This window comes from Crocodylus siamensis, chromosome 10 (genome assembly GCF_052110815.1).
Source record: "Crocodylus siamensis isolate JL-2025a chromosome 10, ASM5211081v1, whole genome shotgun sequence".
Taxonomy (NCBI): Eukaryota; Metazoa; Chordata; order Crocodylia; family Crocodylidae; genus Crocodylus; species Crocodylus siamensis.
In genome coordinates, this window is record NC_143404.1 from 68,817,112 (window position 1) to 68,845,014 (window position 27,903).

General features: G+C 47.0%; 1 protein-coding gene across 1 annotated transcript in view; it reads left to right on the plus strand.

The window, feature by feature from the left end:
• The window catches only part of COL9A3 (collagen type IX alpha 3 chain), a 60,515-nt gene that overhangs the window by 17,788 nt on the left and 14,824 nt on the right, over positions 1-27,903 (plus strand). Inside the window, exons 6-24 of the mRNA XM_090064571.1 lie at positions 4,491-4,526; positions 5,906-5,929; positions 6,481-6,534; positions 7,388-7,441; positions 8,399-8,440; positions 9,763-9,819; positions 11,819-11,872; positions 12,519-12,572; positions 13,175-13,228; positions 13,876-13,929; positions 15,284-15,337; positions 16,573-16,626; positions 17,424-17,477; positions 18,602-18,655; positions 19,198-19,242; positions 20,265-20,318; positions 21,145-21,198; positions 25,859-25,912; positions 26,867-26,938. Of these exons, the coding sequence (XP_089920697.1) occupies positions 4,491-4,526; positions 5,906-5,929; positions 6,481-6,534; positions 7,388-7,441; positions 8,399-8,440; positions 9,763-9,819; positions 11,819-11,872; positions 12,519-12,572; positions 13,175-13,228; positions 13,876-13,929; positions 15,284-15,337; positions 16,573-16,626; positions 17,424-17,477; positions 18,602-18,655; positions 19,198-19,242; positions 20,265-20,318; positions 21,145-21,198; positions 25,859-25,912; positions 26,867-26,938 (978 nt within the window). The remainder of the gene's footprint in view (positions 1-4,490; positions 4,527-5,905; positions 5,930-6,480; positions 6,535-7,387; positions 7,442-8,398; positions 8,441-9,762; positions 9,820-11,818; positions 11,873-12,518; positions 12,573-13,174; positions 13,229-13,875; positions 13,930-15,283; positions 15,338-16,572; positions 16,627-17,423; positions 17,478-18,601; positions 18,656-19,197; positions 19,243-20,264; positions 20,319-21,144; positions 21,199-25,858; positions 25,913-26,866; positions 26,939-27,903) is intronic.

A 27,903-nucleotide genomic window follows, 5' to 3' on the forward strand; every position in this document is an offset into this window, starting at 1 on the left:
CCTGATGAAAACAATGTCGGTGAGAATTGAAAACACGAATAAAAATCCTTAGCACTTTTGCCCAAATATTGGGGGACAACTCCTATTTAGGCACCTAATTCTTACTGGTTATAATAGGAGTTAGGCACCTAAATATTGGAGATACTGGGCCTTACTACAATAGCAACAAGTGTTCCTTCCATTTTAAATGACAACTGAGTCTTGGAGCAAACTTGTGTGACCCCAGTCCCTTCCGCCGAGGTGCAGCACTTGGCGGGTGGCAGGGAAGAGCGCTCACTTACTCTGGTGTCAATCTTGGAACGGCAATGAATTTCCTAGGTAGAGATTCAGGCCAACAGTGCACAGTGTCTGTGGTTCCTGTGTACTCATCAGCTCCCTGTGTTGCACACACGGGTGTGTACCCGAAAGCTTGCAAAGAACTATTTTTTCCAACTATTTAGTTGGTCTAATAAAAGAGATCACATTTACCCAAAGAACCTGGTCTACAAAATGCATGCACACACGTGCGTGCGCCTGTCTGGGTAAGCTGGTCAGTCATCGGAGATCTGGAGAAATGGTGAAATTCTTCACCTTGCACTGGGAGTTACTCACATCTCTAGGGCAGGTGCTGGCTCTTCTCTCTGGCTGAGGCATTTTGAGCTGCACTTTGTGCTCTCTGGGCTAGCTGTGCATTGCCCTCATTCCCTAGAGTAATTTAGCACAGCCATTAAAAGGGGCTGACACAGCAGCTGGGAATGGCTGGCATGGAAGCAAGGCCCTTCTCCCCCCCATGTACTCTTCTGACCCTGGCTGCAAAAGAGGAAGCCTGGGACCCATGTTGCTGGGTCCTTGCTATGGGAAGACGTGAGCTGATCCAAACCCGCCCAAATCATGGGAGCATCAGGACCACCGAGGTATTTCCAGTGCTTGTTTTTTTAGATTCCCCCTTCCTATGTGATGACAACACACTATTTATTGGCATGGCCTGTGGGGGGGTCTTTGCTTTTCTATGCAGTAGGGTAGACCACATGAGCCTCTTCCTTGGATTGCTATTTAATAATTGACTTCCTGTCCTTGCAGTGGCAGGCCATTGGCACTGCCCTCATCCCTTTGCTCCTCCTGTAGCAGGTTAGAGTGTATTTGATGGGTTGCAGAGCTGTAGGTTGTAGCCGTGTTGGTTTAAGGACATAGGCAGACAAGGTTTCATTTCATCCAGGAAGAGCACACACCAACTGCTGAAACTTCCCTAGGCTGATGAAAGGTTTTTGAACCTGAAAGCTTGCTTAAAAATTGTTTTCCAACTATTTAAGTTGGTCTAATAAAAGATAACAATTTCAGCCAAAGAACCTTGTCTGTCTTTGAGCTGGGGCCTTGTGCTGGTAGTTGCACAAGCCGGTTGTTCATGCCATTTTAGGAGCAGGTTAGACAAACACTTGTCTAGGATGGGTTGGATAGGGAAGGTCCTGCCTTGAGCCGTGGGGCTGGACTAGATGACCTCCTGAGGTCCCTTCCAGCCCTGCTTCTCTACGATTCTGTGATTTGCCTTACATTACTATCGTCCTATACAATAGTGAGTTACAGTATTTCAGACTGCTGGGCAGCTGGTGGAGGACTGGCAAATTATAAACTCTCTTTCATGAATCATCATAGTCTTACTAATTGCTCCTGACCATTAGCAGGGATGGGATAGTTCGTTTGCATCCTCTGTGAGCTACTTTCTTGCAACTGGCAGCCAAGCTTACATTTTTCTGCTATGTCCCTCTGATTCGGGTCCCAGCTCTCCTCTCCCCTCCCCTTCCATGGAGGATGATCTCTAGTTTCTGTAGCGCCGTAGCCTTGCATAACAGGGACAGCTGCGGCACTCAAGCAGGTCATAACTTAGCCCTTTAGAAACTGAATTTACATGGCGGTTTCCCATGAAGCCTGTTAGGAGGTCCACTGGGACCATGCAGAAACATCTTGGGACTCTTTTTTCCTTGGAGCACGCCATCCTATTGCTGGGTGAAACTGTTCATTGTAACAGCTGTTGACTAGAGGATCTTGATGGAGATTGGTTTTGATTTGACATTGGGCAAATAACTGACCCTGCAGCTTCAGTTCAATATTATTTCACTAAGGCTGTAGCTGGCAGTTATTGTGGTGTGCCAAAGATTTTAGTGTGATTAGGAAAAAACTGAGATTTGCTCCTAGGATAGTCCTGTGAGCAGGATCAGTCTGTTAAAAGCTCCTATTGTAGTTCAGACAGTATCATCCAGATAGAAGGCTCCCAGGTTAATATCTCCTACTGACAACCATGAAGTTTTAAGCAAATACTCTTTTATACTAAATATCGTGTCAGCGTGCAATCAATCCTGTAAGCTCTCCATGGTTTGGAGGACAGTGATCCCGTGAACAGTTACCGCTACAGTTCTTGTTGACTCCTACGGTTCACAGCATTTCGAAATTGGCTTCTAAATGATAGCGCCCAATAGTCATCAGGATATTTTTTGTGTGTGTTCATGCATTGCATTTTCCGAATTTGCTCAATTGTGCACTTCCTCACCCACTTGTCTACAGGGTAAAGTTTGGTTTAGTGCTGCCTGTGCTTGCAGGCTTGCTCTGTAGCATCCTAGGGCGGTGCAGTTTGTGTTTGTAGGCCACTATAGTTATGTTCTGCTTAGAAACATTTATTCCACATACCTCCTAAGTGTACCTGTTGGTTGGTTTGTTTGGATAAAGAGTTTCTGGCATTCAAAACCTGCCAACATGAGATTGCGTGTCTAGTTTGTACATGCAGGGCCAGAACCTATTCCACCAGCTAAGCATGCAAGTGGTATTCGGTTGTCCAAGGTGATTCTCCTCCACCTTGTTCAAGTCCCTGGAAAACTCTCGACATCCTTTTATAACACACCTTCATCTTAGGCTGAAGACTAAAGCACAAAAAGCAGTGCAGGCCAATCCCCTTTTGCACTAATAGTTTTTCAGGGGAAAGGATCACAAATAGGCCCTGGGATGCCTAATAGATTTAAATCGGATCTGGCCTGTGGTTACCATGGTTATATGCACAATGAGCTTCGCTGCCCAGGTAAATAGCCACTCCTAGGGATTTTTGCACACAGTTACCCAGTTTGATGGCATTGTGGACATAAGATCACAAGCCAGTTTGCATCTTTGGTTTTGCAAATCTGGGCTTGCACTAGTGAAGACTCCAGAGTTACTCGCGAATTTATAGCATCTCATCATAGAGATGTCAGCTTTTTGCCCAGGTTGAGAAAGTGAGGATGACATGCCATTACGGTCCCTCAGGGTTGTATTAATATGGCTGGCTATGTCCTGAGATGTATCCTACTGCAAGCTAATGTTTTATTTATAAAGGTTGCTGCATTGCTTTTATAGATAAGCCTCTAATCCCCGGACTGTTGTAGAGAAGGTGACTGGAGAACCGTGGTATTATCAGCCACCACCATGGATCCTCGCTTGAATAATGGGGAAAATGTTTGACAACACCAGTGCAAATAAACCTTTCCTATAACTGCACATACCAACAAGATGGAGCGATTAAATTGTAGGGGGCCAGCCATACTGTGCCTGGTTCTCTTGTCCCATATCGGTACAGAGTCCATGTCAGTAATATGCACCATTCAGGGAACATGGTTTTATTTGTGCATTTCTCCATTTCAATTCATTTTCAGAGCTGTTACCTATAATTAATTATACTGTCTGTTTGCCAGCGTTGGCACCTTTTGGAATACAACAAAGGGATTCAAAAGACCCATCTGTCTGTCTTGTTATCTTTAATTAAGAGGAAACTTAATAATTTTGACAGTGATTTAATTTTAGAACCCAATTTAATATCACAGACACGCTCACCAAGCTGTAATCCAGGCTTAGGAGTTTGAAAGCAAAAGCTAGAGGGAAATAACGCCGGAAGGGTTGGGGGATTTTTCAAGGGAAGTCATGAAAATGCACAAGTCACAAATATTAAATGTCTTTGCTGGCAGAAAAATAACATTCAGTTCAACTGTGTCTCAGTCCTGAAAGCAACTTTAAAATCTATCATCAGGTCTCCAGCATGAAGTCTTGAAGGGATGGGAGAGTTCAAATGAACGAGGTTAACTATACAGATGCTACATGTTCACAGACTAATCCATAGCTGCTAGGAGGTGTGGATTCTCATATTTAATCTTACTTAGGAGAGTCTTATATTTCAGTCTTGGTTCATTGTATTTTCCAAGCAAACAGAGGGGGGAAAAAAACCAAACTTTGAACATCCAGCTCTGTGATCTGGGAAACATTCCTGAGTCAACGAAGTGATCAGAAATGTCAAAGTGTGAATAAAGTTTTTTGCTTATGGGTGTGACCTCAGTCTGCTTTTTCCATGTGTATGGGGTTTCTTTGAGCTTCCCCAAAGGCAAGTAACCTCCAAGAACTGCAGAGCTCTAGAGGGACTGAAGAAGTGGACTAGGAAGAGACCTTGTTTGACTCTTGATGCGACCTACCTGCTCACTCACTCTGATGTTTTAACCCCACAGGGCGCTTTGGGACCTGCAGGGCCCCCTGGATCGGCTGTGAGTAACTCTTAGCATTTGGACATTTCTTATCTAGCATGGATAAGCAATATGCACGAAGAATGCTGCACAGTAACATAGCAGCAAGGCTCCTTTCTAATGGTAAATGGAGAGTTGGGAGCAGGGGAGTGTTCAAGGTAGCTTTGATTTATGCTGTTCAGGTTTTGGTTTGGCACAATGATCTTCTACTTGCGTAGCCAGTTTCCAAATGCATAGCCACATTGTCACAGGAAAGTATGAGCCCGACTTAAACCAAAAAAAAATGTGGATTATTAGAGGTGGCTATAAACATTATAATGACCAGTGGGAATCCTTCTGTTGCTTTCCTGGTGCTGGAAAGCAACCCAGACAGCTCTCAAGACTGGCTCATCAGGTATTTCATGGAGTAAGATAATGTCATTTCCAAAGAGGCAAAAGGAGATGTCAGTAGGTTCAGCCCGCTAAGTCCTCTAAAGTTCATGGAAACTTTGTTCTCAACCCTGTACGGACGTGTTAGATTGCTGTGTTAAATGGGAGGTCACATTTAACTTCTGCTATCTGGATCAGCGGGAATGAGGGGAAATGCTCATTATCCATGTCATAGTCAACAAAATAACTGCCACAGGTTTGGTGCTGAGCTTAATGGGCGTCTAAGGAGAATCTCCCAACAGAACTGTTGCAGTTAAGAAACCTTTTCTCCTTAAATGAAGAAATAATGAGTAGTGTTTTTCAAGGTATTGATTAGGCAGTGTCTTAGCCAGGTGAACAAGCAAGCCAGGTAGAAATAGCGTGCATCTTTCTTGACTCCTTTACTCTTCGCAGGCTTCAGTTCTTATAATCAAGTGTCACAATGTCGATGCAGGTAGGTGAGATTCAGAATAGGCAAGAGCACAGCTTATGTCATGCACGTGTAACATCTCGTTGAGTCTAATACTTCATGCAGATTCACCATCACCTGAGACTGGGATGTGACTCTACTTACAACTCTCTTGTAGTAGCTTCATCAGCACTTGGGAAGATACCGTATTTCTCTTAATCTAACTTTTGGCCGGTGCCAAGAGGAATAGCTTGTCAACAGCAAAAATGCTGTAAGGACAACCAAGTTAAAAAAACCTCAAAGGCTATATTTCTGCCTTCACATATGCATAGGTCATTTTTGTCCAGAGCAGAAAATAAGTCCTTGAGCAACAGCCATGGAAAGGGAATGCACAAGACGAGATACTGTCAGGATTCAGTAGCCAACTTCAGATCCACTTTCTAATTGTAAATGGAGATATAGGAGCATTAAAGGGAAGAAGAGAGTTTTGATTTATTTTGTTCAGATTTTGGTTTGCAACAATAATCTGCTTGTGTAGCCAGTTTCTAAATGATATCTCATTGTTTTAACGTTTTGTTTTCAGGCCAGAGGATTGCCAGGACCTCCAGTAAGTAATAGCATCTTTCTCAGAAAAGGCAGCTCAACTATTGCTTTCCCATTACTTTCCTTTTTTTTTTTTTTAATTTACCTAAAACCTACACACAGACCCCATTCCTAGGTCCTCCACGCTGTGCAAAGAAGCAAACCCTGTAGCTCAGGCTGCTCATATGCCACCTCTATGATCATCGGGATCCTTGGGGCTGCTGGAGAAGGCCGTTTCAACAGCTAGCACCGTTTAGAGCAGTCCTGGGTATGGCAGCTTTGCAACTTCCAGGCACTGACGTTTCCTGGGGTCACTGGGGTCAGGTCAGAGCTGCCCTTAGCCAGGGGTAAGGAGAGTGTTGGGAGCATCTCCCTGTTCCCTAGGATGGCATTGCTCCTGGAAACAGGGCATATGCAGCCAGGTAGAGCGTGTGCGTGTCCTTGTGTAGGGCCCATGTGGCTATTTGAGAGCAAGATCAGGGAGTGGAAAGATGAGCACTGTCAAAACACTTGCTGCTGGCCCTGGGAATGGTGTTGGGTAGCAGCACGTGTGACGTTCTCGTCTCTGCTTTACAGGGGCCTCCAGGACCCAGCGGACTCCCAGGTGGAAATGGATTTCAGGGGCCCCCTGTGAGTTCCTCACTCTTTCTTTCCCATTTGTTGATTCTCCTGCAGTCCAGGATGTAGAAGGGCTTGTTTCTTGTATTTTGCTCTGCCCTGGAAGAATAATGTGTCTGACACCCTGCCTGCTCTGTGGAAAGGACGGCAGGAGAAGCACCCGTTAGTGCAATGAGCGTGTGCCTGAGCCACGTTCCAGGGCTGCCCAAGGATGCAAACCTGTTGCCCCCTTTGTGCCCAAAATCCAGAGGGTGCACAAGACCAGACACTGCCCCAGCTTCAGCTGTCACCGTCTCTGATGCCACCGGAGCGCCTGCAACCCAAGTGTCCGTTCTTTGTGATGGGGGACCGGCATCACCTGCATGAGCATTACTGGGTGTCGTGGGCTGTAAGCAGGGCCTCTCTTGGGCAGATGCCCACAGAATTTGCATTCGTATTTCTTTGTGCCCGCAAGTGAATGAGAGGTAGCGGCCCTGAGGGCTGCACAAACACAGGTGTAAATGTGACCTTTCGATGTGCAGAGACAGTGCCGTCCCTGCAGACAGCCAAGCATTTGCAAAAAGGGGAACTCGGGCCTCCTGTAAAGGTGCCTCAGCACTTCCGCTCACTCCACATTCAGAATATGCAGCTGCAATTTGCTTCCCCACTCCCATATTTTCATTCCAGTAGTTAATAGGACCAACTAGTTTTCTTCCTCCTTCCCTTACCCATGTCTTACGTGATGCCTGCAGTCTGCGTTGGTCTCGTATTGAAAGCTTCCATCAGTTGGCAGAACAGGGCTTGCTTTTTAAATGGGTTCTTCCCAAGAGAGCGTATGGTGCCTATGGTGTGGAGGGAACTTCTGATTCTTTCTCAATCCTTTTAGGGACCATCTGGTCTTCCAGGACTCCCGGGACCAGCAGGGCCACCAGGACCTCCAGTAAGTGGACATTTCCAGTGTAATAACTGTGAGGACTGAAACTCGGTGCGACTCTGGGATCTTTTTCTGCTGCCTTTGAAGGCCACTGGCAGGGCATTTTGCATTTTATTTGAAGCTTGTGTGTTTGCTACAGGCAAAAAGCCCTGAATTTGAGGAAGGCAGTAACTACTTATTGCCTAGGCTAGCGAGTATTTATTTTTGCCTGTTGGTTGATCAAGTTGCAACAGGAGAGATGCAATGGCATGTGGATGGAGGGCACACACTAGTCCCCGGAATGAGTTTTCCCTCCCACGTGCCCATAATAAAAGAGGCCATATTTTCATGGGCTCTTCCTTCATCTCTTTTGAAAATATTAGGGTTCTGGCCAGATCTTGTGTCAAGATCTGTCACCCTCTTGGGATGGGGCTTTTTTAATGCAATAACCCAGGCTGATCATCGCATGTGCCATACCTGATCCTACATTCTTGTAATATTTAGGGTTTGCCTGGGGTCATCAGTGGTAGGGACTGAACCTGGCACCTCCGTACCAAAAAAGATGGGGTGCCATACCCTGAGCTAAAACATGCAGCACTTTGGAAAGCTTGCTCCTTGCGTCTCCCCCCCACAAACAAGAACCACGTGGATATAGTGGTTAGAGCACATGCCTTTGTCAGGACCCCGGGTTCTCTTCCTCAGCCACTGACTCTCAAGAGTTAAGTCCATGTTTGGAAGTGGTAAGAGGCTCATTGGTTTTGTACTGGCCCCCAGTGCACGGGTGAATTTGATCCTGTGAGACGTGGGGCAGCCCATGCAACAAATGCTGCCCTATGCTGTGAAATGAGTGCAAAGAGCTTGATCTAGCCAACAGGGGCTTACAGAGGTAGTACAGGCAAAGGAAATGCTCACGTCACTAAAATACATTGCCTTTTGGCCCTTTGTCTTGGGCATAGTTAAGAATCCAAACTTGCTTGGTTACAGGGGCTGCCCGGGGCTCTCCCGGATGGTGGTGGAGACCTTCAGGTAGGCGTTTCTTTTTGTTTCATCAATGTTTTCACTCTCTTCTCTTGCACGCCATTTTAAACGTCTGTATTTGGGGCAAACATACGCATGTGCAAGGTCCCAAACCTGCAAACACCAGCAAGACCAACCCTGCCTACCAGAGAGACCTCATTCAAAGCCTGGGGTCCTTGAGATGAATAAAGACACCCACATGCATCAGTGTGCCTGCTAGCGCCTTCTTTCAAGGATGCAGAAATGTTACTGCTGGTGCAAGGTGCTCCGTGTCATTTCCTTAGAGATGTTCTTTGCTCCCCTAGTGTCGATTTTTACATGTGCTTCCTTGCACACCGGTGTAACAAATACAGATTTGGCATGTGGCAGCTATGACAGGTTTTTCTGCCAAACTGCACTGCAAAACTGAAAAGGGTGAGCTCTGCTCTGCTGTTTATTTTCCTGGGTGGCAGCACCTTGCTCCCCTGGCCTTTGTGTGCTCTTTCCATTTTGAGAAAACGTCTTGATTTCTTTATGCCAACAGAACGGTGCAGGCATTAAAGTAAAGAGCGCTGTTGAGTGACATTTTCAGGATTTCACAGCTGTTGTTATGACAGCTGCTTTGGTTTCCTAATTGGAGTATTCAAAAAATACTTGTAGTTTGTTTGTGCTGCCTTATGGAACAGTCGTGTGCGATACAATGGAAAACGATAACATTTTGGTCATTTGTACTTAGGCCAGCCCGTCGAATTTAATGGAAAATTAAATCCTTTCTATGGAATGATATTCAGAGATTAAAAAAAAAAATAGAGGGAGGATTGCATTCACTGATGCACAGAGATTTTTAGAGGAGCAGCCGTAGAGCCCTGTTAAATTCCTATGCGACTTTTGACTTCTTCACGATTACATTTCCAAATTCCAGTGGGGATGCACAGCACCAGAACTTGCTGTTGGTTTTCTTCATGTTTAGCTAAGTCTCCCATCCATGCTGAGCTCGGTTGTGTCTCACGTTTTGCTTCCAAGAACCTGAGGCGATCTGCTAACTTCAGACTTGAGAAAATACTCCCTTGGTGCTAGGAAGCGAGGAAGTCACAGGCAATTCTTCTTTTTTGTTGCAATCATCTTGGCTAATGTAGGCCAAAACTGCATTGTAGCACCTTGCAGTACAAACCTAGTGCCCAGAAATTAGAACCGGTCTGGATCCTTTTAAAATTGAGATGACAAATCATTAGATGGGGGGGGGGGGTTGTCATGGACATGTCACCCCTTTTCCCCTCAATAGCAATGAACCTACCTTGCTGCAAACCCCAATTTGCTGTACTGAATAAACCAAAAACTTTTGCTTTGTGCAGTGCCCAGCTCTGTGCCCCCCAGGGCCACCCGGTCCCCCAGGGATGCCAGGATTCAAGGTAAGAGCAATATTCTCAGCAGGTGCAAGGAGCTCAGTCCAAACGTGTAACACAGACTGACATCAAGGTGCAGGCTCACACTACACTGCATGAATTACCATTCTCCTTTATCCAGACCAGTAGGGTGTAGGTGTAGGAGTATATTACTTGTCCCTACATTGCCGCTGACAGTCACTTGAAGGAGGCAATGAAGGCTACATGCCCTAATCCCGCTCTCTGTGTCTGGAATTCCCCATTAGCGTCCATGGAAGATCCATGGCCTCATGCTTCATCCTGCAAGATGTCCCTGCCCAGCATCACTAGGAAGGTTTTTATGCTTGAAGTTCAAGCACATGCGTAAGTCCTGGGATGGACTGGGGCCTCTTGGCAGGACAGAGCCAGGCCTCTGCTGCAGAGGAGGGGACTGTTTATCAGCAGTAATTTTGAATAATGATGCTCATGCTATTTAATGATTGACATGAGCTAAGTGCAAGTTGCCCCTGTGTGCAGGGGAAGCTCAAAGACTAAGCACCACGTGAGTCCCCACTGGAACGGGAGGCGGGTTCAGTCCTTGTGCCCCGGTGTCGGAAAGAGCTGTCTTGGGGCAACAAGTTGTCGCTGTCCTGAGGACCTCAGCCTGCTGTATTCAGAGAAGTCGAGCACGTCACACGTTCCTACAGTGCACACATGGAAGCCACGAGTGCAGAGAGAGATGAATATTTCTTTGTAAAAAGCCATAAATTACACAGTCAGCTCTGACAACGCCCTCTTTTACACCTCTCCCCATTTTCAAACGTGCTGTGGATCAGTGAGTTGTACTCAGTGGCTATATCTCTTACTTCCTCTATAGGGGTTCTGGGGCCCCATATATATTTCAGCAGGTGTTTGTGTAGTGGCTAGCTGGGAGTAGGACTGAAGTCAGCTTCTCAGCGAGCTGCTCTGCAATCATTGCAGCAGGACTTAGCAGAGGTAGGGTACGTCCTCGTGCACAAGGCACCGCCATGCTGAGAGACAGTGGCTCTGCTCCATGCGAGCTAGCTCCCAAGCTCGAACAAGTCCAGCCACCATAGTATGGCACTGTGAACAGACTGGTAAGCTTTGCCTTTGAGTGAAGCATGTTTGTTGGTGGCTGCACAGCTTCTGGACCAGGAACCAGCAGGCATGAGGCAGATGCAGTGGGCTTGGCACAGCACTGTCCTGTACAATGCACATGGGAAACGGTGGTTGCCTTCAACCTTCCCATCCCTCAGATTCAGCCCTTTGAAGGAATGCTCTTCCCTTTACAGAGCTGAATCCTTGTTAGCAGTAGGGTCATGCACAGCTACTACTTGGGAACTGACTCGTTCCAGCGGGTGACCGTCAAGGCCTGTGAAGTAGAAAGCTCGGGAGACTAGAACATGGTGCTGCCTCCACCCTGTACTGACCTTCTGCACCGGCGGGAAGTTTTACCCACTAGCACTAAAATCAGTATAGGCTGTCATCAAGATAGTAGTAAGGGTTTGAGAAAGCAGTGTGTCAGGCCTGTATATTAAGACTGTCCAGCTCCATCTGGGCTTCATTGGAAGCCTGATGGGTTCTCTCCAGTGGGTATAAAAATAAGGTACAGGTGATCGTCTAAACAATATTAGAGCATTAAAAGTGTGGGGTAAAATTTTCAAAAGGGTCTCAGACTTAGAGCTCAAAGTCAAAAGATGCTTTTGCCAGTTCATTCCTTTGACATGTAGGGGTTAAATTCTCATTGCAAGTTAGTTTTGAAAATGGGACTTAGGCATTTCTTGAGACCCCTTTTCCTCATTGCAAACTTTGGTACCAAGCTTCCTGTGGAGGAGAGTGTGTTGTGTCCAACATGCAACTTCCATGCATGAAGAAAGGAATAATGCTACACAGCAGAGGTATCAAACCCCCTCCCCCTGAGTTCAGTCTGTTCCCTGCCTCTCTTCATATCCTGAGTTGGTCTAATACAAATTCAACTGCAACAAGGCAAGATGAAGACTGCTCTCATTCTTGGTTTTATTTGCAGGGGCATACAGGTCACAAAGGGGAGCCTGGAGAAATGGGGAAAGATGGTGAGAAGGTAAACCTCCAAATTTTATATACATATATCTCTCTATATATATCTATATATATATATTCTTTTCCTCTTGAAAAGCATAGACTAAGGAATTTCTCTGAAGATGGAAGGACAAACTGGGCATTGGTTGGACAGAAAGGGGAAGCTTAGTATGGGATTGGGGGTGGAATAATAGGATACTTGCAATAGCAGGGGACTGGATTCGATGTCCATGGGGACTGCTCCAGTCCTAAGATCCTCGGTTCACACTTGAGGTGTGGATTAAAGAGCAGGCATCACTGGCCTCCATTACTCTGATTTTTATGTCTACGAGACTATTCCAGTGCAAGAAGATTACTCATTCCTGTGATCAGAGATGTTCACAACTAAAACGGCTGCTGCAACTTTGCACGTGTTGTTGGCAACTCATAAATAAAACCTGTACTGAGCACAAAAGTTGAGCAGTTAGTCATGTCCGTGGCCTGGCCAACCACTTCTGTGACATGGAAGAAATTGCATGCAGCAAAGCTCGAGGCCACACAATGCATGGGGGTGGGGGAACGATTTGCAAGGATGCTTAGGTGGAGAAGATGCCCGGGGGGTCAATCCAAGGGTGCAGGGCAGCAGTTCACTGGAACATCTCTAATTCCCTTCTGTTTCCTGTCCTTAGGGATCTCCTGGCCCTCCAGGTCCTCCAGGTATTCCAGGCGCCGTTGGCCTGCAGGTAACATCTACCTTTCCAGCCCAATCAGTAGCGTTGCACCTGCGATAGTCACCCCGGCTTGTGGTGTGAAACTGGGATGTCTGCGGTGGGTTTTTTCTGCTGCCTTCGCAGCTCTGAGCTAGACAGCTCTGGGTTCAAGTCCTAGTGACCTTTACTCATGTAAGCACTAGCGTGTGAGGCTGTGCCGAGACCCTGCTCTGATGATAGTTGAGGTCAATGGGAAGGCTCCCACTGATTTCACTGGGCTTGATTTGGCCCCTCAGCACTGCCATCCATGCCTGGAAACGCTGACGTGAGACCTACTGTCTGCCCCATCTCTGTCCCCCAGTTGCAGCTGGAAAGCCACGGCACATACCTGGGTGCAGTCTCTGAGCGCTGTCCCCTGCGGGAGGTCCCTGAGCGTGAGAGCAGGATCTGGCCTTATGAGAATCCCACTTGTGTTGGCTCGTCACTGCTTACCAGGGGTTTTTTGGGGTGTTTTTAGCTTCTTCACCATTGAGCAGGGGGCTGAACGAGATGTGACCTCCTGCGGTCCCTTCCACCCTCATTCTCTGTGACTCTGTTTTCACAAGTGGTTGTAACTGAGGGCTTTTCTATTCCAGGGGCCGAGAGGGTTAAGGGGCCTCGCAGGGCCAGTGGGTCCGGCTGGGGACAGGGTAAGTAATGAGCACCTCCTCCAGATGTTCCCCCTTGTTAAATCCATGCAGCGGGCAGTGTTAGGGGAGCACCAAGGAGCACCAGAGGGGCCCAGAGGGGAGGGCACCCCGAGTGAAATCTGTGGCACTCCCAGCATTCAGGACATGCTCCAAACAGAGGGGCCAAGCAGATGCCCTGCCAGGAGAGGGAGATGGTAACGAGCTTTGCAGAGGGCTCAGCCATTTGACATGATGCCACTTGCGTCTTCTTCCAAGCAAAAGCTGAAGGACCATTGGAAGGACACGGCATTTCCCTATAGCTTCTGGTGCCGTACAGTCCAGGCTTTCACCGTCAACTTCATCACAGGATTAGGCCCTTACTGAGCAGGACAGCTATCTAGTCCCAAGGCTGTCGACTTGGGGGCTAAACAGTGGAGCCTTTCTGTAGGGACAGATGCACCACCAAGGCTATGAGTGCTCTGAGTTTGTCAAGGAGAGGATGGCAAAGAACCTATCTGGGTTTCATCCTCTACGCCGTGAAGCATTTGGTCCTTTCCAGCTTCATGCCTGCTTGCTCGCCTTGTCAGTAAGTCAGCAAGGGATGCAGTTCGGCGTCTAGTCTAGGAAAGCTCTGATGGCGTATTTTAACAAGGTCTTGCTGTTTTCAGGGAGATATTGGTTTCCGGGGGCCACCAGGAGTGCCAGGACCTCCAGGGAAAGCTGTACGTATCCATCTCACACCCTGCAGTCCTGTCCCACGGTGTCATTTTTGAACCTTTAATGTTTGTTCTCGCCATGCCAGGGGCCAGTGTGGGATCGTAGGACTCGAAGGGAACCCCTGAGTCATCACCCCTAGTGCCATACTGCTGCCACAGCTACATCACACAATCCCTAGTGGGAACTACTCCAATATAGCCCCAGAAATATTGCACGCGCACCGCATCATCTTATCACTTGCAAAGCCAGATGTGTGCACACTGACACTTCCTAATGGCCCGCCTAGTCCCTGACTGAGAGCGCTCCCATCTTTCACTTGATCACCTTAGCTCCTTCTCTCCCCTCCACAAAGAGCTGCATCCTCTTCTGTGTCCTAGGTTTCAGTTTCTTCTCCCCACCACGCACACGCCCTAATTCTACCTTAAAAAGGTCAGTGCCCTCCTATAGTTCACCCTTCTCTGCCTCACTTGATATGGGCAGAAACTCGGGAAGGGAAGGGGAAGTTTGCTGCATTGCCCACAGGCAGATGTTCTGCTCAGGAAGAGGAAGTTGTAAAGAAAGTGCTGTGGATGCTATTCTGTGGTCCCCGGCCCCACAGCTCTAAAACAGACTTAGGTCCCAGCCTAGAAGATGGGCTATGATATTTTGCTCTACGGCTAAGGTGCAATTCACTCCCTTTGCATGAATCCTGGGTGATGGAACGTGTGCACAAGATCCATCATGCACTTGCTGGGGTATAGGATGCACCCAGCATATAACATTGGGCCCTTAATAAACTGTCCAATTGTCAGTCCCTATTGTGGGATATAAGCTCAATGGAGTCATGGATTGTGAACCCCATAAACACTCTCGCCACTTTTCTCTACCTTGCCCCCAAACCTCCGCACTATGGCTCCTGTGTCATTTGTACCTTGCATGGTGGATGCAGGGGCCCTGGATACCAAGTCCTCAATGCCCACTACTGTGGTCAGCTTCCCACAGCCCTTGGTGCAATGGATGGCATTCACCCTGAGCAAACAGGCGTATCATTACTGCAGCCAGGCTCCCGGACATGCCTGCTGAAATCTGCCCTGCTCTATTTATTTAACAAAGTACTTCCAAGGCGTGAAGGACGAGAGGGAGTCCCTGCCCTGCGGGATTGTTATCAGAGCCTCAAGTGCCATACATCCATATGTAAGGCATTGCAGAGTGTAACTGAGGACCCACAGCAGCCTTTAATGTGCATCCTTCAACCCCGACAGTGCCAATTCCAGAGAGCGGCTCTTAGGAAAGGGGGTGGGGGAGAGTCTCATGCTCTAGAAATGTCAGGCTGTCTCATCGAGCCAGAGATGGTTAATGGTTTTTCTTTGGTCATTACAGGGAGACCGAGGAGTAAGAGGGCCTCAAGGATTTCGAGGGCCTAAAGGGGATACCGTAAGTGCAATAAAACACTCCTTTTACTAAAAACACTGACTGGCCATTGGAAGGGTTTGTTAATAGTGTAGTGGGAGCTCAGCTGGTCTGTCTTAGTGGCTGGTCTGGTGCAAAGAAGGCTTCTCCAGGTGGAGAGTCTTTGTGTCTCTGGAGAAGAGGCAGTAATGGACAGGAGTGCCAATTAGCCTGTCCTCATGCCACGTCACCCAGCCAGCCCTGGTGCCATGTGGACACAATCATGCACCAGCTAGTTAAGGAAGCAACCTGCCAGAAGCAGTGCAGGGTACTAGAGGATGCTGCTGCAGAGCACAATATATCTATCATAAACATGCGTGGCTTTTGTGTCCTTTGGCAAATTATCAAATGTGTCTGTATTTCAGTTTCCCCATTAGTGAAATGGGAGAATGATCCCTATTGGGGATCAATGAATTGAAACCATTGGAGATGCGCAAAGCAATCACAGTATTTAAGATAAGCAAGAAGAGAGGCCTCAGGAAGGGTGCTGTGATACCCAATAGCTTGTCCGTGTCTGTGCCAACCATACAGGTAGTCCCATAAAAGATATCACCCACAAGTATTCTTGCCTCTTGCCATACCTCCTGGATTACCACAGCAGTTGGGAGCAAACTGCCCTGGATTAGCTTTCACTTGCCATGGGATAGGAGTGGACACATGAAGCAGTTACTGCAGAGTGGAAGATATCTGATAGGTCCCACCTGACCCCAACTTTTAACTCAGTATAATTTGTTCATCTCTCCACACCTAAGATCCTTAAAAGCAATGGCAGGACTAAATTTAGAGGCTGCATTTGAAAATATAATTCTTGTTAAGTAATTTAAGCTAAAGTGTCGGCCTTCCTTTGGAAAAGGGGATGTGCCCACTTGTAGGCATTGGACAACTGAACAAGCAGTGCTTAAATGCTTCTACAAAAGCCTCCATCCTTGCAGCTTAATTCAACTTGTATCAAAATCACTGGGAATATATATATACCCAGTGACTTCTGTCTGTGTTGGGTCAAGCTGCTAGTGCTGAGTAATGATGAGCACGCTACAGCTTTTGTAGATCTGATGCTCCAGGGGAGCTAGTCATGCATCTCTAGACAAGTTAAGGTCAAACACATCCTGAGTCAAGCCAGCCCCCGGGGTTTGCACATTGCTGTAGTTTACTGCTCTGCTCTGGGGCTGTTCCTCCTGATACCTTCAGTACTGGGTCATATGTTACTTGTTTGTTTCCAGGGTAGACCTGGTCCAAAGGGAACGTCAGGAACCCAGGGACCCATAGGAGACCCTGTAAGTCAACCTTTAACAGTACAAGTCTCTCGGTTACCTTCTTCATGCCATGACTGTACAGGTAATGATAGGAGAGATGCCCTCCATTCCTGTTTCGACATGGTTTCTGCACCAAGATAGATATTATCTTGCACCTGCACCTTACCTGCAGGTAACCTACACCTCAGCCCATCGCTGCAACCCTTCTAGGCCATATCCTGGTTCTGTTGCAAGCAATGGCAGATCTCTGTCCAGCTTCAGTGAGACTGAAATTTGGCCTCTTATAGCTGCGGAGTGGGGGAGCAGGGTGGGGAGTGCTTGTCCACCAACTCCCTGAAAGCACTGAAGTCAGCCTAGTCTGACCATCCACTTACACCTATGCTTTCAAGTAAAAAAAGCAGATATAGGGTCAGCTATGGCAGAAGTTTATGCCTTCATTTAAGGGCTATGCAATTTAAATTGTCATTCTTAAAGCATTTTAATAAAATAGCTTTTTTATTGCTTCCTTTATCAAATTTGAAATGTCACCATCAGTTATCTGAAATTCAGTTTTAACTGAAAAATTTGTAAGATCTGTTTTCCCGCAAGTAAGATCTGGATTGAACTTCTATGCTCTGGAACTTATATTTTTGTTAAGACTACATGGTGCAGACTAGTCTATGGAAAACTGATGGAACCTTAAACCAGTATTGGGTTCTGAGGAACCAATAAAAGGGATTTCATAATTCATTCCTGAAATATTGATCGATCCTTATGTGTTTTGGGACCTTTGTGTTGTGCTTTGTCACATGCTTATTCTGCATTGCTTGTGTTTTCAGGGTATACCTGGGAAAGATGGTCGAGATGGAAGTCTCGGACTCGATGGTGAGAAGGTTTGTAAAATCCTACTTAAACACCATGCACAGAAAAACTTTGGTTGCTTTCATAAGCTTGTTGCTCTGCTCAAAAAAGAGCAGATCTTGCAAGGTTTTGGTTCAAGAGTGAGCTTTTTCTGTGATGTTACTAAGTATAGTATAGAATAAAGTTATTCAGAAGGATCATTCCTTGTCCCCATGATATAAAATAAATAGGCAAATACAAATCCTTTCACTCTAACCACTTTTGGGGAAAGTAATATTAAGTGTTATGGTGCCAATTCAGGATTCAGATTTTTAAAGGAGGGCATGACATGACTGAGGATCCAGAGAAAAGTGGACATCTTGACTTGGGGGAAATAAAGTGAGATCCTTCAAAGTAGAAAGCTGTGAATGGGAATTTGAAGCTCCTAAATGAGTTGGACACCCATTGATGGTCAAGGTGAGTTGGGTACCTAGCCAGCTGCTTTTGAAGTCTGAGGCTTTGTGTGCAAACAGGCACTGTCTTGTACAATCACCCTTTTTGCATCTTTAATTGCCCACTCATTTGCACCCACATTTTATGCAGACACAATAAATGCATGTGTTTTTGCAGGCATGCTTCTGTTGACATTAGTCCTGGCATGTATGAGAAGTGCCTTACTGATCATTTAATACTCCTTTGATACTCCTTTGTAACGGCATTGATTTCAGCTGAGTGGGGGATATTTTTCCCCATTGATTTATACTCAGGTGTCTCACTTTAAAATTAGGCCCTAAATCAAAAGCTTCAGTGAGTAATTTTAGACCTGAATCTGATCTCACAAATAGTCATACAAATCTGAAACAACTGAGTGAAGCTGAACTAAAGTGAAACAGGAGAATCCAGTCCAAAGCGTCCAACCTTACAGACTGACCTCAAATTTCTGAAGGTTTGGAGTGACTTTCAGTATAGTGATAGAATAAAAGAAGACTGGGGGCTTTTTTTCCCCAGCAGGAGTTACCGCAGCTCCGGGTGGATTCAAAATCAAAATGATATGTGCTCCTCTCGATTCTATAAATCATGAGGAAGGACAAATCCTGCTCCAAACACACCTGTTTCCTAATAGTATCAACTTACTTCCTACATTAGATTGTCTCTCTTGACCTGTTGATCTCCACAGGGTGATACTGCTCGCATGGGAGTGCCTGGGGAGAAGGGGCCAAATGGACTTCCCGTGAGTATTGCAGCGTCACTGCCATAAAGGAGGTGACTGAGCTGGGGAACAAGAGATCTGGTGTTTCCCACCTGGTCTCTGAAGGCATTGCAAAGGTTTAAGGCACTGGGTAATATTATCTTCCCATAACACCAAGGGAGAACAATAACAGTGTGTCTCGACACAGTTCATCATACAGACTGGAAACACATTTGGGATGTATTAGCTGGGGAGAGGCAGATATCCTGGTAAGGAGCTGGGTCCAAAAGCTTTGGCCTGCATTCATAAAAAAACCCCCTTAAATAAAGAGGAAAATGTTAGGAGTATCATTAGGTACTTATCTGTGGACTGGGATTAGCTCTTGAGATGATGAATGAAACAGTAATTTTCCCCATCATTTGCAGACTGGAAAGTGTCTCTAATAGAAATGCCTTTATGTCTGCTACAGCTTTATGCAAATTGGGCCCCCACCTATGTTGAATGAGACAGGAAGCAGTGAATGTTATTCTGTGCCAGATCTAGGTATTCTGACTTCAAATTTCGTTTTGGTTTTTTTATTCCAGGGATTACCTGGAAAAGCAGGTATCAAAGGCCCAAAGGGTGAGCCAGTAAGTGAATGTTATTCATGATTAGTTTTGTCTGGGAAAATGCTAACTGGGTCACCCTAGTGCACTGCAACTTTAGGCTCCCATCCTGCAACACCAACAGTGCCAGAGCGGTCTCCTTGAAATCTGTGTACTTGCATGAGTGCTTGCAAGAGTCAGGGCTTGCATTTCTTCTTGCACCTGATGTGTCTGGATCACCTCTTGAGCAATCACCCAAATGCAGCGGGCATCCTCCTGGCTTGACTTAAGCTTCTGTTTCAGCTATTCCTCAAAAGACATTTTAAAGATCTTTGAGGAAATGCAAAAGTAGGTGAATCTCCAGGGATTTAACATGAAGGTAAATACCCAAGAAAGGGAGCACAGGCACGTTTAGCTGTGTGCAGATGCCACAAGACAGATGGTCCCTTGGATTGAATTCAAAGGACCCCAAAAGAGCCTAATGGTGACTTCTCTGCTGCCAAAGTCCCATACTAAGGCAGATCCCCCCTCAGTGTGTATAACATGATGCTCCAAGGGAATCTATACTGAGAATCCCTTCAAGATAAACTACTGCACAGCTTTATGCAGCGCGTGTCGCCCTGCCCCTGGAGTCACCAGGCTGGCCCTCAGCAACGTTAGATGAAGGAGGGTTTCAAACAGCCTATTAAAAGGTGCTTGTCTTGTCTGTTCCTTCCTCAATCTTCTATCTCAGCATTTGCCTCTTCATAATTTCATGGATACCAGGGTTACTAGTCCTCATGCTTCAGGGTACCTGTTGATCACTGGCTAGGCCAGGAGGAAATGTCTTTAGCCAGCGTGTGGTTTGATATAATGTATTGCAGGTCCCGGCATGTGGGCTAAAGCATGACTCTTCTGCAGAGGTCTACATTAGCTGGAGTCTTCTCTTTATAGTTTTCAAATGTGCTTTGTTATCCCCCCCCAGTAAGACTTTAATTTCATCCTCTCTTTCCATCTGCTTCCTTGAGAAATGACAGAAATGACTGTGGAGTTGTGTCCTTGCTGAGTGTTTGTGTCCCCTCCTACAGGGTAGCCCTGGAGAAATGGGAGAGGCGGGTCCGTCTGGCGAGCCAGGTATCCCTGTACGTATCTCATCAATTTTCTTGGATATCACAACCTCTGTGAATGCTTTTTAAATGACAGCACTGAGCTTCAGCTCACACGCTGCTTCTCTGGAGCAGCAGAGCTTGGAGTATCTGTAATAAGCACTTGTGTCGGTGGAAATCTTTGCTGTGATGTGACTTTTCTCTGTGCAGCGTGATGTGGGTCACAGGTCTACAGCAGTGACCATGTACAAATACCACCTGCCGTACTGCAATGGGAAGAAGCAGGCCACACTAGGGCAGGTGCATGGCTTAGTGAACAGCACATGGGACTGGGACTCAGGAGACCTGCTGGGGGCTTTTAGGCACAGCATGCACCTGTCTGTGCCTCAGTTTTCCTAGCTGTACACAGCAGTGGGCTCCTTAGTAAAGGGTTCTGAGATCTGCTTCCCAGTCAACAGCTAAGTCTTGCTGTTGTTTAAAGGTCAATGAACATGAGAGGTAAGCCAAGTGTGATATGAGTGCGGCCTCTGTGCAGTGGGGCACGTCTACACAAGACACTAAATGCGCAGTAGACAAATTCTACTATGCATTAGCACGGCCTGGCAAACACCACGCTAACACGCTAATGCACAGCTGAATTAGTTTACTGCACATTAGCATCACAAAAAAACCTGTGCACTGAACAGTAGCACCGAGTGCTGTGCATTCAGTTAGTCCCTGTTATTACAGATACTAAACTTAAGGCGCTGTAACCACGGTGCATTAATGAACATGTAGATGCATCCACGGTGTTGCGGTGGGGTTGGGAAGGCTGGAGTTGATGCCGAAGAACAGCACAATGACTTTCTGGTGGTGTTGACAGGGTGATCCCGGCATCCCCGGAGAGAGAGGCGAGTCTGGACCGCGAGGATCATCTGTAAGTAGGACGCTACTGCTTGAAAGTATTGTGTGGCCTGAAAACCCAGCCCTGTGATCAGAGGTGACATCCAGCTAAGCCAGAAAGCAGTGTGCCCTGCTGCTGCGGCATGGATGGCAGAGAATTTAATCTACTGGAGGTGGGCCCGATTCTGCTGTCTCCATTGCCTTCCACTACATGGAAGCAGCTTGAACCATCAGCACTTTCTAGATAACAAGAGACATTTCCCCCACTCCTTTCCTCAATATGACTGACCCTTAAGCCACTCCTAGCACGCTAAGCAGGAAATCTTTCCTTTGACGTGCTGTTCTCCCTGTCCTTGTAGAAAATACTGAGAGCAAACCCTGGAACTGTACAGATCCCCTGGTGTAGTGACAGGCTCGATATTGTGAACCCCTGTGTCAAAAGATTGGCATATATGCTCCTTGCCCTCACTGTTATCCCCATTTGGCCACACTGTGATGCAGAGCCAGGTTGGGCTGGTTGTTTCGGAGCAAGCTGCATTTAGGGTATTTGTTTGCATCATAACATTTGCCAAAGAAGCAAATGTCAGTGTGAGCCGCCATGAAATGACACTGCAGATGCTTCCACCGCTGTAACCCCTTGGTCACCCCGCTCCATCCCCTGCCAACTATTACCCGATAAACCAAGGAATTGTTACAGTTTCTGGTTAAAAGCATCTCCAGTCCACAGCAGTATTCCTCCTATCCATTCCCATCATTATCTCAGAGAACAGGGAATAAAGAGCCATGTACACAGTGATGCAGGGGGAATCCAAAAGTAATTAAATAGCTGCCCACCAGGTCCGAGCATCATACGGTAAAATAAAGAACAGATTTTGTTCACAATATGAAACCATTCGTTTTCCTGCTGTACCCAACGAGTGCTATGAGGGTTATGGCTGGATGCATCCTTCCAGGGTTTTTTATCTCATTTTGAAATCGGGAAGCCTACAGTCAGTCTACCATGATTTCTGCAGTGTGCCGCTTGGAAGAATTGAGCAGTCCAATGATTTATTGTTCTGAATGACTTTGTTCAGTAGATATCTGCAGAGGGGGAAATAAACCTTAGAAATTAAAAAAAAACCAAACAAACCCCAAAAACATTGTTTTAGGTCCTCAGGATTTCATAGTAAAACAGGCGTAAAGAAGACAGTAGGTCAAATCTCATCTCAGGCCTTGTCTCTGCTAGAAAAGTCAAGTGGGTTAATGAGGTTAATCCTTCAATTTACCACGGGATCAAAGCGTTCATGTGGGCTACTGGTACACGGTAATGCCCTGTCCCCTTTTACACTGTGTGTCCACATCCTTAAGAGCTGATCAAATTAAACTGGTGCAAATGCTGAAGGTAGGTGTGCCAGTAGCTTAAGCCGTTCTGTTTAATTTGTGTCAGTAAATTCCCAACTGAAATGAAATGGTTTTAAGCAAGGGTCACAGTGGTATAAGTGTGTCAGTAAGAGGGTTTTACCTGCTGTTGTGGTTCAGTGGTAGAAATCTTGCCCGCTATGTGGGCGACCCAGGTTTGATTCCTCAATGTGCATATAGCTATTCAGGAGCTCAATGTCCGGACCTCATCTGGCCTTTGGATTCCCTCAAACAGCTAAAGAGGGGGTGACGGATCTGGGCAGCCTCCATGCTCCTGCCTAGGTGTATGCATCAAATCTCCTGGTGACCTCTTATGCATGCGCCATGATCCAGAAGGATTGATGGTTCTCTACAATCGGGGGTTTGTGCTGATAACTATGATCCTGAGTAACTCTATCGGCTTCAGTGCCATTATTCCAGATACTTAATAGCCATCAGAATTAAAAGCATTAGCAGGAAATAATTTCCAGCTCAACACTTTATTTAGTAAAGCATCGTTCAAAAAACAGTTGGGAGGGCAAGTAACAGAGTTATATGGAAAAGCCAGAAAATGAAAGCGGAGAGAAAACATCTCATGGAGGTAGTTGCGTGGCTGAGTGACCCTGGCACTGGTTTGCTTAACTAGGTGTTATTCCAGTTCATATCTGCTCCTTATTCTGCTTCATATCTGCTCCCTTTAAAAAATGAAGTATTAATTGTACTTAGGAGCCCTGCAGAGCTGACTCGGGCAAGGGAGGTGGCACTGGATTCCAGTGTAACTCTCGTATCTGCACCGGACTCTTTCTTATTGTTGCTGCTCCATGAATCAGTAAAACACAACCGGGCATTCAGATGCCAAAGTGAGGATGCAAGCTTGGCAGGTAGAAACATGGATTGTTTTTATTTTATTTTATTTTATTTTATTTTGTTGAGAAGTGACTTAACATGACTTGAAATGGCTGAGTAACTGCAGACATGGCTGCCCTGCAGTCCCAACAGCTGCCGCTCATGGCAGCACGTCATCCAAGACACGACCTTCACTCTCTCTGCCTCGGTTGTGTAATGGAAGAGAAGTGTTATTGTCAGATGGCTGCTTTATCCTCCCATTCATTTTATCTTGAGAAATACAGACTGAATTGCCATGTGCCTGAATTGGGAAAGCCGTTATTCAGAAAGTGATGCTAGACTACTGAAATGAAAAACAATTTGCAGCCAACGTGAACTTTATGTTCTCCAGGGCTGTAGTGAAGAAGATGATGTACCCAAATTTAAGCACGTGAATATTTCTACTGACTACAACCTGGATGCCTGTTGGCTAAAACAGGCCCGTGTTCACACAACCCCTTGTTGGTTCCAGTAGGATTACTCATGTGCTTAAAGTCTGGCTTGCACCCATGCTCTTGCCACAGTCTGGGACTAAGACTAGTTCTCCACCCCGCCAGCATAGCTCTCATTTAAATGCAGTTGCTGCTTATATAATGTTAGTGTGCAACTATGACTTGTATACTATGTGCTCAAAGTGGGAAAAAAAAATCATTGCTTGACCTCTAGCACATGTAACCATGGACTGGGTTGCTTTAAGGGTGTCTTGCTACCTAAGCAAACAGCAATATTTGGACAAGCACATGGTGCACAGGTTGAGCTAAGGCAGTGGTTTTCAACCTGTAGTTCATGGGCCCCTGGGGGTCCACAGATTATGTCTAAGGGGTCCACAAAAGGTGACAGCGATCAATCAAAGGTGTGCGAATACTCACACTGACCATTCAAAGGTGGTCCGCACCGCCGTTCAAAATTTTTAGGGGTCTGCAAATGAAACAAGCTTGAAAGCCACTGAGCCTAGGGGCTTTCAGAAATTTGAGTTCAGTGGCTTGTGGGTCTGAGTCTCCCTTTCTAAAGGGACTTCTCAACAGTCGGGAAGTCTCAGGCTCTACAGCCAGGAGCCCTTTTGGGGGCCCTGCGCAAAGCTTTGGTTTCAGGGCCCTACTGCGATGTTGCCCTGCTAGCTTGTAAATCCGTGGCAGGGCCCTGAAGCGCCCAAGTTACTTTGAACATGGGACTTAGGCTCCTTAGTCACTTCAGGGCTTTTGAAGCGTTGCCCAAGGTTTAGGTGTGTGGCTTTTCCTCAGGGGACTATATCAGAGGCTCTTGAAAGGAAACGATCATTTTCTACCAGTCTTGTTAAAACACTGGGAGCAAACAGGAAACGGTTGCAGGTGCCGATTGTGCCATTTGCATGTACGTTGCGGCAGGGGGTGCAATGGCCAGGCTGTCACGTGCAAACGCAACCCCCGTGACAGCTGCATGCAAGCATTTCACAGGGCTGGCTGGACTCCACGGACCTCATCCTACCTGCCTTTCAGAGGGGCTGCACAAGGCCCCCAGCCCCTTTCTTTGAAAGCTGGCAGTGGATTTTCAAAACCCCAGCCCGCACAGCCTGTTTCTATAACTGCCAGTTTTCTGCCTAACTTCATCTGACAACTCAGAGTTGAAAAACAGTTCAGTGACTCAATTAACTTCCTTCCCCTGCATACAATTATGCCCACATGATGAAGTTGTTTTGGAGTTCAAAGCAACTCCATCTACTGTTTCTTCTCCCTGAAACCCCTCCTTCCCAGCTAGAACAGGGCAGGGCCAGCAAAGGCCTTCAGCTGCAAAAGGGGGAAGTGGGCTGGGAATTGAGAGTGTTGCAAAAGCATTTATCTTTGGCATCCAATTTTCCCCTGACTTTGAATGATCTCTTGAACAGCGACTGCCAGAGAATAAAAATAACAACTGTTGAAATGCATATTTTTAAGATCTGATCCGCTACACTTAAGCAATTCAGAAATCTCCAGGGGAGATGCATTCATCCCAAAAGCACCATTTAGGTGGTTGTGAGTGGTGGGAACCCACCTCGTTTCAGTGGGTTTAATCGCATGCTTAAACGCCTTGTTGAACCGGAGTCTGAGCAGACCGTGTTGAGGATGAATGGCAGGGCTGTGTTGGATGAGACCGGTGATGACAAGGGTGTATGCGGAAAGCATCCATAGCACTTACCTCATACTTATCCCTAGGCATGGCCACTAGTCTCTTGCATTATTAATGAGCCTAAGCATTAAATACAACAGAAATAATCGTTGTCATTCCGGGTGACAACAGAAAGATCAATTAAGCAGTGCCATAACAGCTGTTCAGCCTCGAGGCTGGTGGGACGCCTGCTCTGGAGTATGGGTTTTGCAGGCTTCCTCCTCATTAGAACAAAACCAATTTAACTGTATTCATGACTTCATTGGGCTTGAACGATCTTTCTTAACGATTCTTATTCTTCTCTTTTGCAGGGAGCACTTGGCCTTCAAGGCCCAATGGGAGTCCCAGGGATCAGAGGCTTTCAGGTCAGTCAACTAGCAATTAAGGTAGTTTAATACACATCCTGTTAACAAGAGGCTGGTGTTTTCCCTGAAAGCCTCTGGGAAGGATAATTGGGGGGTAGTGACAAATTAGGACATAAACAGATTTCATTTAATCAGGATCCAGTTGCACCTTCAGTAATACGAGACAATAGCAAAAGAACAAGAGCAGCCAATAAGCCTGTTGTGCTGCCTGTAGCAAGTGAAGCCACATTCATAGACATAGACATAGACATTAGACATTAGGGCTGGAAGGGACCTTGGAAGATCATCATCTAACAAATAAAGAGGGAAGCTGCCTGACTACAGCTTATCCTTTACCTGAACAGTCCCAGCCCCACTGTCTTAAGTGTCCTTTCCCCTTTGTGACCCTGGGACCTTTTTTTACCCCTAAGGAAGTAGGATGCAACCACTGCCCAAAACTTCACTCAGACTGGGGGCACAGTCCAAACTTGCCCTGGCATTACTATGTCCTCCAGGGACATGATGAGGTGTGCAACCTGGGCTGGAAGTCAACGTCGTACTGGCAAAGTGCCTGGGCTGGAATCAGCTTCTCTGGCAAAAGCCCCGTGTTGCTGGATTGAAGTTCGGTTGCTTCCTGAAGCCCAGGCTTGGGGTCCATTGCTTCTAACGACATGGCTTTGTCTAGTTTGGATAAGCAGCATCTGTAATGAATGGGCTGAGGACCTCCGCGATGCTTCCTGCAGGAGGTAGGGCCGTAGAGACAGTGCAGGGCAAGCAAGAATAATAAGCAGCTGGAAGAAGATGAGCTGTGCTGGGATCGGGGGCAGAGAGCAGGCTGATAGCCGTGCTTGGAAGAAGGGAGAAGAAAAAAGAGACTCAGCATTCGCGACTCTGCTCAGTAAAATGAACCAGGGCTGTTAAAAGCTGCGCGGGATCTCGTGACTGTGAGATGTCTGCCTTTTTTGTTCCCTCCAGGGACCCAAAGGTGCCAGCGGGGAACCCGGACTTCCTGGCCCGACTGGGATCCGTGGCGAGTCTGGTGAGAGGGTAAGGAAAGAAATCTCCCAAGGGGCCGTGTATGTGCCGGGTTTGCGTCTGAAGCACAGGCTGCAGTCCCAGCTTTGCCTTTGGGTGCATCGAAGTGAAGCCTGGATCCAGATCCTGGAATCTGTGACTTGTCTGAGCAAGGCTGGAGGAGCTCTGTTGAATGTCGTATCATACAAAATGTAGACAAATGAAAACTAAGGAGTGCAGGAGGTGCCACACACACCCCTGCCCCATCGCTGCAGAGGGGCAGGGCCAAGAATCGGTTCTTACGGCTGTTGCTGCGGGTGTTGAGATCAGTTGTTGGATGGCTCTGCTCCGTGCCCGGCACTGAATGGACATAGATCGAAAAGGCCGGGCTTGTCCCAAGCAGTTTCTCATCTGTATCTACGAGGTGGATACAGACAGGCGGGGGGGGGGCAGTTATGCATAGCATATACCTGATTCACCAAGCCATTAAGTCATCCCCATCCCAAGGCACTGCCCCTGTTACTGCCCCCCACCTTTTCACTGGTCTTCCCCAACCTTAGAAATCCATAGTTGCTTCCCCAAGGATGAGAGAACAAGGGACTTTCCTATTTGGCAAGTATTCTCCACTCTGGGTGCTGTGCCGGTCCTTACGGGGATGCTCGGGGTCTGTCGGCAGCATGCCCCTGCCTCTGCTGAGGTTAACGCAGAGACGCATAGATTTCCCTGCACTGCAAACGGTGCAGTAAACCCCTCTGGCTGCAGAGCGGGATTTCACCTTTTGGGGGTGTGGAGCCATTGCCCTCATACTGGACGACAGCACAGCGACACCGCCGGTGCAGCAGTCGCACCAGCTCACGTGCTTTGGCTGGCAGACAGCGGAGCACGAGCAGCTGGCTTGGCAGGGATGCCAGAAACTCTGAGAGCCTGATTTTCCACCTGGCCTCCTGCTTTGCACTTTGCAGCCTGGGTTTTATGCCTGTAAGTGATTGTCGCTGCTG